Raw genomic sequence first — 9,723 nt, 5'->3', positions numbered from 1 at the left:
CGGGCAGAGGAGCTCAGCTAACAGACCAACTGGCGGACTGAAAAGCGTGCAGGCGATCAGGAACTAAAAGGGACAAAAATAACAAGCTTTGTTTGGATTTTTTTTTTCAACACTATCCTCTCCTGATGGTCTTACTTTTCTTCTGATCATTCCTTAATTTTTTTTCCTATCAACTCCCTTGTTCCTCATCAACACCTCCTCTCACATTTTATCCCCACTGTGGCGGAATGTTCCTTGCAAATACATGAGAGGAAGCTTCCTGAGGGCTTTGCTGCGGCATTAACAAACGGTACCCTGAGACAGCAAGAGAGCTGAGCAGACGGCTTGGGGGAAATCTGATCCACAGCCAGCCAGAGAGCGAGGAGGATCACTCGTTGCAGATTTATCCACCCAGTTATACCAAGCGACAACACCCCTTTTTTTTCCTACCTCACCCTCTTGTCCTTTCTTGAAGTCTCTTTTCAGCACTTCTAGGCAAATAACTGGATTTTTGGATTTCATGGCAAAGTGGGTTTAGATCATACAAATACATAAAGAGATACAAGGAAGACACTTGCAGAAAGTCTACCAGTGGCTAGAGGTGTTAAATAATCGTCAGAGAGTGTTAAGCCGACTCCTAATTGATATTTTCTGGTCTCCCTTCCAGCTACAACATGAATAGATTTCGAAGAGAAGGGTGACTTGACTAAAGGTGTTGTGTGAGACCCTGCATTAGGACATTCTTTCAGAGCTCTGAAGACTGGGAAAGAGGCTGGACCCACCCTTCAAGTTTCCCTGTCCCATTGTGGATTTGTACACGGATTGCTACATGTTCACATCACGTCCAAGCTGTGGATTTCTGCTGCACTGGCATCCAAACATTGATGGCACTGATTTCTAACAGATGTGAAGACGCTTCATCCCACACACTTTCCTGCTAGAGGCATCTCTTTTTTTCCCTCTTCTCTTGCTTGCTTTCACAGTGAATATTTTTGAAGTTTCCTGTTGGCAATCGAGAGCTGGCCAAGAATAAGCCTAAACTAATTTGGTGGATTGACTTCTACACAATCTCTCCTGTATCTAACTGGTGTCTCTGAGTGTGAGTGTGGGTACTTGTGCTTTTGTGACTGCATGACTGCATGTATCTTCTTTACCCCTGCCTTTCTTTGTATCTTCGGGATACATACTCATATAGTTACTACTGAGAGTGTTTTGGGAACTCCTTTGTCCGTCTCTACGTTCCTATCATCTTTTCAAAGTCCGGCATTGTCAAGAACCTTTTTGCAATGTGCTATCAATACCTATTGCAGGGTTAACCCTTGGTGAGCCATAAAGGACGGCAGGGCAGGATGAGTGAGAGCTCCGGAGCTGCTGTATCTGGGGCAGTGATCCTGGAGGAACCCGAAGGTTCGGGAGCTACCGGGGGCCGTGGAGAAGTCCAGGCTCAGGATCAGGGTCCTTTTCGGTGTGCTGTGTGGCCTCGCCAGCAGACATGGCTGTGCGTGGTCCCTTTACTTATTGGTTTTATTGGCCTTGGATTGAGCCTAATGCTCCTGAAGTGGATTGTTGTGGGTACAGTGCGGGATTATGTGCCAACCGACCTGGTGGATGCTAATCGAATAGGCCAAGATCCCATCTTTCTCTCCAAGCCAAGCGGGATTCCTAAAGGTCCTGATACTACCACCACTACAACTACTCCCACAGTCGAAGGTGGAAACCCCACACCTAGAACTGTAACTGTGGCAAAAGGCAGAACTCGCACTGTTGCTTCGACCACAACTATAAACCCCAGTGGGGGGGGAGCCTCTGGAAGTCAGGTGACTTCTCGGAACCCTGGAAATCGTAACGGACGTATACCTTCAATCTTTACTACAACCACTGCAGCACCACGGACAACCTTTGTAATTGGAGCAGCGACCACTAGCTCATCTCCTGCGAATCCAACAGTTCTTCGTGACTCTACACAAATGTGGACTACGGAACATACTACTACAGAGGAGGCCTCTACCACGCTGACCATGCATACACATAGCCAACGTAAAACACGTAAGTTTTTTCTATACTTTGTGACTCTTAAAGTGTCTCACTCATATGGCGGCTGTTTACTTGAAGACTTTAGATTTTTTTTTTTTATGAAGAAATCTGTTGGATAGGTTTGTGAAGTCAAGCATTGTTGCAAAAAAATTTGGCGGTTCACTCATTCTGGTTTTAAGTCAGTGTGTAATCTTTGTTTTTCTTGGAAATTGGTTTTTAAACTCTTATAGGCTGTATTGATAAGCAGTGATGGATTTTTCAGCTGGAGTTGTAGATATTTTGGAACAGTTATCAATATCTGTGATCTTGGATGGATATGTTGTGTTTTTTCAGCTGCATCACAAGCCAAAATGACTGTTACATGGATAATATGGAGCATTTGTGGTATTACACTTGATTACACTAAATTATGTGAAGCTTCTTGAATATGAGTCTACATTTCATCCATATTGTTTTCACCAAGCTGAGTGATTAAAAATGTACTCTGAGTTTAGAAGGAGGAGGACACATTGATGCTCCATGTACACTGAGTGGTGTTGTTTATCTGTAACTTCAAATTTACATAGCTATGGTATTTAAACGCTGCATTTTTTTCCCAGTCATCCTAAATTGAAGTTGCCATCATTCATATCAGTTACTTAAGGAGAAGATCAATTTGTTGATTGATGCTGATTCCTCTCTTTCTGTTTTACCACCTCTGTCCTTGACTAAAGTTATGTGAGCACCCATGCTATTGATTAGTGCTACGGTGGGATTCTCTCGCTGCAATCAATGACTCACAGACATACATGTACACACACAGCTTCCTCTATGATGGATGCTTTTGCTCTCAAAATGGTAGGTGCTGGTGTAGTTCTTTTCTGTTACTGTGCCTTTGGGCCACTGAGCAACTGAGTTTTTAAATCAAAGGGGGGATTTGTGTGTGTGCGACCTTACGCAGCACATCCTCAAGCTGTCTTCTAGGAGGCGATCCAGGGGAAGCAGATAAATCAGCATTCATTTAATGGCCATCTTTTTTTGCAGATTTGCATGACATTTACTGTTGCACTTGCAGTTTTATTTTATTGCTTGGTATTAAAGTTGGGGACAAGTTTTTATTCTCTTTGTTTTGAATATATTTACTTTGTAATATTTATTACTTCTGCTATACTTTTCTGGTGGCTAAAGATATACAATGAAAATGAAAAAAAATAATATCCTCTTTATTCCTTCTGTCTTTGTTTTTTTGGTCATGCTTAAATGTTACAGATACAACTAACAATTATTTTACTTATCTGTTAATCTATTGATTATTCCAACAACTGATAGTTCTAAGAAAGCTAAAAAATAACACAATCTGCAGATTCCTATTTAAAATCTGCCTTTTTATAAATTAAAAATAATATATAAAAAATGGAAATGAACAAATATTTCCTTTTTAAATTAGTATATATATAACATCTGTTCATTAACGGAATTATAGCATTCCGTTAATGAACGGATGGTCATTTGTATTAAGTGAGGCGTCTGCAACTAAAAAGAATACTTCTCACAATATTTTAAGATCAGCCCTTTGTGCTTGACTTATCAATACAATGTTGGACTGATTTGTTGAGTATTTTTTTGTTAACTGATTAATAATCTGTTAAACCAACTATATTGATCAATGTCTCCTAACCCTAATTTCTCCTTTTAGCAATGAGTGCTTAATATGATTTTTTCCCCCACAAAATTTCAGCCAGATGAAGCTAACTTGAGGAGTTTTTGGTAGGACTTTACAAAGATTTTTTATATTAAATGCAAAATGTATGTTCGTACAGTTTTAGTGTAATTACTCTTTCGACTGTCTTGTTATTTCACAAAATGATTAATCAATTACTAAATCAGTTGCTGAGTCACAAATAATCTAATATTTTTTTCAGTCTTATATAATAATCTGGTGCATCTAATCAAATACGGTGTGAGTAAATACAAAATGGAGTGCTTGAAGTAATTGTTAAGGAAAACAAGCTAACCCAAGCAAATGTAACTGCACCCTCTAACCTTAATAATAGGTTGAGCAACAACTGCCACCCAGCGCTTATGATTTCCTTTCATCATTGTGGTGATGTTTGGTCCAGACTTCTTTGCAGAATTTCCTAAATCCAATTAGATTCAGTTGACATACCAAGGTATCAATGTATTATTAGGAATTTCTGGTAGTTCCATTGTGGTTTTTTTGGGGTCCCCAAATCTGTGAAATGGCTTCTAGGCTGATGGTTATTGTATTACTTTTTCGTAAGTTCACATTGAGGCAGGTCTATTAGTCCACTTCCTGTTGTCAACAAGTTCCGTTTCAGGAATCTCTTAATTCTGGGGGTCAGGTAGTCATTTTAGCCTTTTTGTTGCTAATGAAATTGAATCAAGCAAATGTTGTTAATCTCCCAGTTAGTTCATGATCTTACTGAAAGGGGGTGATTATATTTTCACATAGGACTTGCTTGGTTTGTACAAATTTACAAGCATGACAATGCAGCAAAGATAAAATAAATAGGGGGAGGAGTCAAATACTTTTTCATGGCTCTGTGAGAACTGCCTTAAATGATTTATGAAACTATTAAACTAGCGTCATATTAGGTAAAATGACTGTCAGCATTGATATGATGACACATTTACCCATGAAAAACAGGAGTTCACTTACTGTAACTAAGCTCTGGTTAGCTGTGCTCATGCAGCTACTTCTTAGGTGTCTACGATTATGAACCAAAGCTGAGATTACAGCAGAGAGCAGGGACTTTTCCCACTGACAATACAAACAGCCAATCATTTCATTAGCAGGAGGAAAAATGGAGGCCATTCATCATCATCTATTCATTTATTAATTAACCATAAAAAATAATGCCATTTCTTCAGCAAGTGCTCAGAAAAGCCATTAAACCTTGTTGATAGATATCTTACAGAAAATGTCACTCCCTCTCAAGCTCTCCTTGAACATTCCAGCAGCTACACAGTTCCCCCCTGATCCTCCCCATCCTGCTCGCTCGATAAGCCTAAACACCCCTCACACTCCCACCCCTTCGATTCCACCACCCACATGCTGCTTTGATTTGAAAAGGCCATCATTTTCACATTAACTCTCCATTATGTGTAAATGTCTTATGATATTACCGAGTTGGACCACCTTCAGAAACGGTGTGGGGATCTATTCGTCTTCCATCTGTGTGCTGGTTATCGGTACCGGTTATTCTGGATCACAGAATTAAGAGTGACATTATGGTTCTTCTGCCTTGGAGGCTCTGAACTACAGTAGCCAAATGTGGACATAAACATCAAGTCAAGTTTATCTGCATAGCACATTTCAGCAACAAGGCATTTCAAAGTGCTTTATGCCATAAAGACAAAGTACAGTAACCAAACATTACATTTTGTCAAATGCCATCACCAAGACCATCAAGCAAATATGCATAAAATATATTGATTAGTGTTTCATTTATTGTAGTTCATTTGAAACTCTAACCGGCTGGATTTTTAGTCTTGATTTAAAGGAACTCGATGTTTCAGCTGTTTTGCACTTTTCTGGAAGTTTGTTACAGATTTGTGGTGCATAGAAACTGAATGCTGCTTCTCCATATTTTGTTCTGGTTCTGGATGCAGAGCAGAATCAGAACCAGAAGACCTCAGAGGTCTGAAGGTTGATTCAGCAGCAGATCTTTAATTTGTTCAGTGATTTATAAACTAACAGAATGGATGGATCACTTTCTCTGCATCTTGATGAAACATTAATCCTAAAATCCTGGAAATGTTCTTCAGCTGATAGAAGGCTGATTTTGTAACTGTCTTTATGTGACTTTGAAGGTTCAGGTAAGAGGTCATCATTCCCAGAATTCATCCTGATCTGTAGTTTCCAACTGTAAAAACTGAAGCTGTGTGTTGACTCTAGATTGTTTTTCTTTATGTCCAAAGACAATAACTTCAGTTCTGTTTCTGTTCAGTTGGATGGGATCAGTTCAGAGATACCATATGATGCTAAATACATCAAGGTGGACCTCACAGTAAAACTTTATATTTACTTTAATATTCTATATCACTTGCTACTTTTCCTGGAAAATCCTTTCCATATGATCAGATCAATTTCCAGCTGAGTTCTAAGCCTGATGCTACCAAGGCTCTGAACAAAGTGCACTCCAGCTGCTCCCCAACCGTTTCCTGGTATGTCTACAAAGTCCATCGATGGACTACAACGATTCACTGCAGCTCAGATCTCACATAAAGTCACATTAAAAATGAATGGCACCCTGGATGCATCACTGCTTTAGTGGGATTTGGTGACATTCTAACTTGTCTAACTGTCAACAAGTCAAGATCTGAAAGCTACTGTATGGAAAGATATGATAGTTAAGTTGTCAGACGTCATGCAAATGTCACTTTGTGAGAATAACTGATGGAAGAGCAAATCCTTTGGACCCTTCAATGTCTGAAGTGCTCCCTGAGTGATAAGATGCAGAATAAGACAGAGATCTGAGCAAGATTAAATTACAATGATAATACAGGACAAAATGTCAGATGAGGTCACAGAGATAATGCCAACAGATCAGCCTGAGGAATATGAGCTGGAGAAAAAAATCCCAATGAAAACATAAATATTAGTTGAATTTATTACCGTAATCTGTTGTCATAGTCTTCCAGTATGTTAGCAGTTCTAATTGTTTTGTCTAGGGCTGAAATGATTCATCGGATTAATTGATGATTTATCAAAGATAGAAATAATCGTCAACTAAGTTGGTCAGTGATTAATCGTAAAACTAACAAAAAGTTGAAAGAACAATCCACTCAGAGGAGTAATTAAGTCAAAATTGTAATAAAATATATACATTTTGAATTTAAGATAAAAAATAAATCTTTGTCTGTAAATATTTTCTACCCACAACTCCTCTGTCTGATTGGTATTGTTTCTCTGTAAAAGCACTTTGAATTGTCTTTGACTGAAAGGTGCTATATAAATAAAATTGCCTTACCTTGCCTTGCCTCCACTTGTTCAAATTCAAATAATCTAGTAAAATATTTAAATTATAATTTAACTTTAATTATAGTAAGAAATTATTTTTAACATCTCCCAAGTGGGAGAATTGCGTGTTTGGGTGTGAGGCCTTCACGGCGAGCCGCTCGGTGGGATTAGGTCTGAGGAAGATTGTCCTGAGTCTTAAATCCAGATTAATAACATCCCGTCTCTGGAGAGAAGAGCAGGATGGGAATTAGGAAGAGAATTGCATCAGATCCCCTATCAGTCACACTCTACATGGCTTTCCAAGCAGCAGCCTGACTCCTGGAGGATTGTTTTGATGTATGGCCCAACGCCGGATGTTTTTCATTAAATGAAGCCGGGGTGACACGTTTAAGGCAGCGCTTTCTCTTTGCTGTGTTTCTGGATCCCTCAAGGGTGCTTTAAACGAGGTGCTGGGGGAAATAGTTTATGTCTATAGTAACAACACAGACATGACAACTACACAGACTGAAAAGATGTTTCACTCTTTACTAGACAATGGTATATTGAGTTGGTATGTTGCAGTTTTTGACATTCCTACAACAGAGAAAGTTCTAGGCTTATCAAACTTTAAACCTAAAAACAGAATACCTGGATACTAAACATGCATCAAACTGACCAATCAGCAGGTTTACCTTTCAACTCGTGTGTTTATATAATTATATAATTCAGAGTTCAATATTGACTGACTCATCTTTTTGCCAATTTCTCTGTTGGACTTAACTCCAAATTATTTGTGAAAAATCCATTTATTCACAGAGTTTTACATTGGGAATATCAAAAGTCTTTGAAAATGCAGCTTAGGAAGCTGAACTCGAGTTTGCAAGGCAGCCAGTAAAGGATCACCTTTCCGTTTGCACTGATTGGCTGAACTCCCAAGAGTGTAGAAGTTAGCTTCTTTGGTAGCACCAATATGGTTTCCATATTAATGCATATTACTCAGGGTTTTGAATTTTTCAGTGTCTAGCGATTTGATTCAGAAACACTTTTCAGTTGTCTGGAGATCTAGAGATTCTGTTTAAATTATGTGACTGACAAGAGAAGACAGAATAAAAAACAGAACATTTGTTTAAAACAATTCAATAAAGTTCTATACTGCACCATCAGTTTATACTGAAACAAAAATAGGTCTGTGCATAAAATTCTGTATTTTAAATTAATATTAGGTTAGCTTAGTTGACTGGCTTTTTCTTAAATAAAAAAAATATCAAAGAACTAGTCAAAACATACGGTGGTTGACTGGGCATGCAATGCAATAAGCAATACGCTCAAAAACAGGAGCAGCAAAAAAGAAAAACTTAAAATTTTAAATTAAACGTAATATTTTAACTTTGACTTCTGAGCATTTTGAATCAATTCATAATTCCGAGGACTAGAAATTGTGATTTTCTTTAGACTTAATTTTTTTCTGCACCTCTAATATTAAGGTATATTTGTTGTTTTAGCTTTTAGTGCTTTTAGAGGAGATGTCAAATATTTCTGGATTTTATGTTTTCTGGTCAGCAACAGAACTTTGGAAGGTCAACAGTTTGACCAACCAATATTTTTGAACCAATTATGATTACAATGGCTAAAGGCGACTGTTTGCCCTATTTGTCTCTGTGTTGCCCTGGCGACCTGTCCAGGGTGACCACGCCTCTCGCCTGCTGACAGCTGGAGATAGGCACCAGCAACTCCCCCTTCCCGCCCCTCATCCCCCGACCCCTCTGTCCCTGACCCCGATAGGATAAGGGTCTAAGATAATGCATGGATGGATGAAGGACTGAAACCAACCTGGAACTTCCATCAGTGCTTTCCAACACTCTATGTTGTGAATTTCTGCACCAATAATTGTCTCTTGGAAGGTGATGCTTCGTTTTAAGACCAACTGTAGGTTTTCAACCTGATGTGAGAGTTCACAGTGTTCCCAATAGGATTCCAGTTCAGAAAAGCTGCTTAGTTCCTATATTCCCATTGAGTCTTTCCAGTTTGTTCATGTGCTGACCAATGCCCAGCACTCACCTACCCACTGCTGAACATTTGTGTGTCTACATGTATTCAGTGATTGTGACTCAGCTCTGATCTCTAATATAAACGAGGGTTGAAATCAGCTCAATTCTTCAGGCCTGATTGCTTCCTTCCACCAGGGGAAAGATTTTTTTTATTCAAATGGCAGCTTTCCAGGGAGGAAATGCAAACGAAATCATCCTAAATATAGAATTTAAAAATTGTTGCGCCTCGTTCTTGTGTGACTATTTTGTCGCACTGTATTGAAGAAAACATTATTATTATTATTATTATTATTATTATTATCATAAATAGCTTAGTGTAGTTAAGCTATCTATGACACTGGGCCTTTATTTTGACACTCCATCTTGTTTTTTAACATTCATTTTAAGACCTTGAAAATCTTTTCATTTTCCTATGATGGGGTTTCATTGAGAGGTGTTAACAGGCTTAGTAAATCTTATGCATCTCCAACTTTCAAATGTCTCCATGTTGTTTTGAGGGAACACAGCACCACTAGTCGTGTTTCCATTTATCTAAAGCTGCAAAATTAGATCTACGAAAATAAATTTGCTCAATGGAATCAATTTTGATAAAAGAAAACAAACACGTCTTTTGATGAAGCATTTTTGCTCTAGAACAGTGTTTCTCAACCCTGGTCCTCACTGCCCCCCTGTCCTGCATGTTTTAGATGTGCCTCTATTCCAGCACAGCTGATTCAAATG

The 9,723-nt window shown here is 38.6% G+C and overlaps 1 protein-coding gene across 1 annotated transcript in view; it reads left to right on the top strand.

Moving 5' to 3' along the window:
- Positions 1-1,298: 1,298 nt before the first annotated feature.
- Positions 1,299-9,723, top strand: part of LOC103156395 (pro-neuregulin-3, membrane-bound isoform-like) — a gene marked incomplete at its 5' end in the record, with an annotated part of 327,874 nt that continues 319,449 nt past the window's right edge. Inside the window, one exon of the mRNA XM_007578420.2 lies at positions 1,299-2,025. Within this exon, the coding sequence (XP_007578482.2) occupies positions 1,299-2,025 (727 nt within the window). The remainder of the gene's footprint in view (positions 2,026-9,723) is intronic.

This window comes from Poecilia formosa, unplaced genomic scaffold (assembly GCF_000485575.1).
Source record: "Poecilia formosa unplaced genomic scaffold, Poecilia_formosa-5.1.2 Scaffold478, whole genome shotgun sequence".
Classification (NCBI taxonomy): domain Eukaryota; kingdom Metazoa; phylum Chordata; class Actinopteri; order Cyprinodontiformes; family Poeciliidae; genus Poecilia; species Poecilia formosa.
This window is presented reverse-complemented; position numbering and strand designations above follow the sequence as displayed.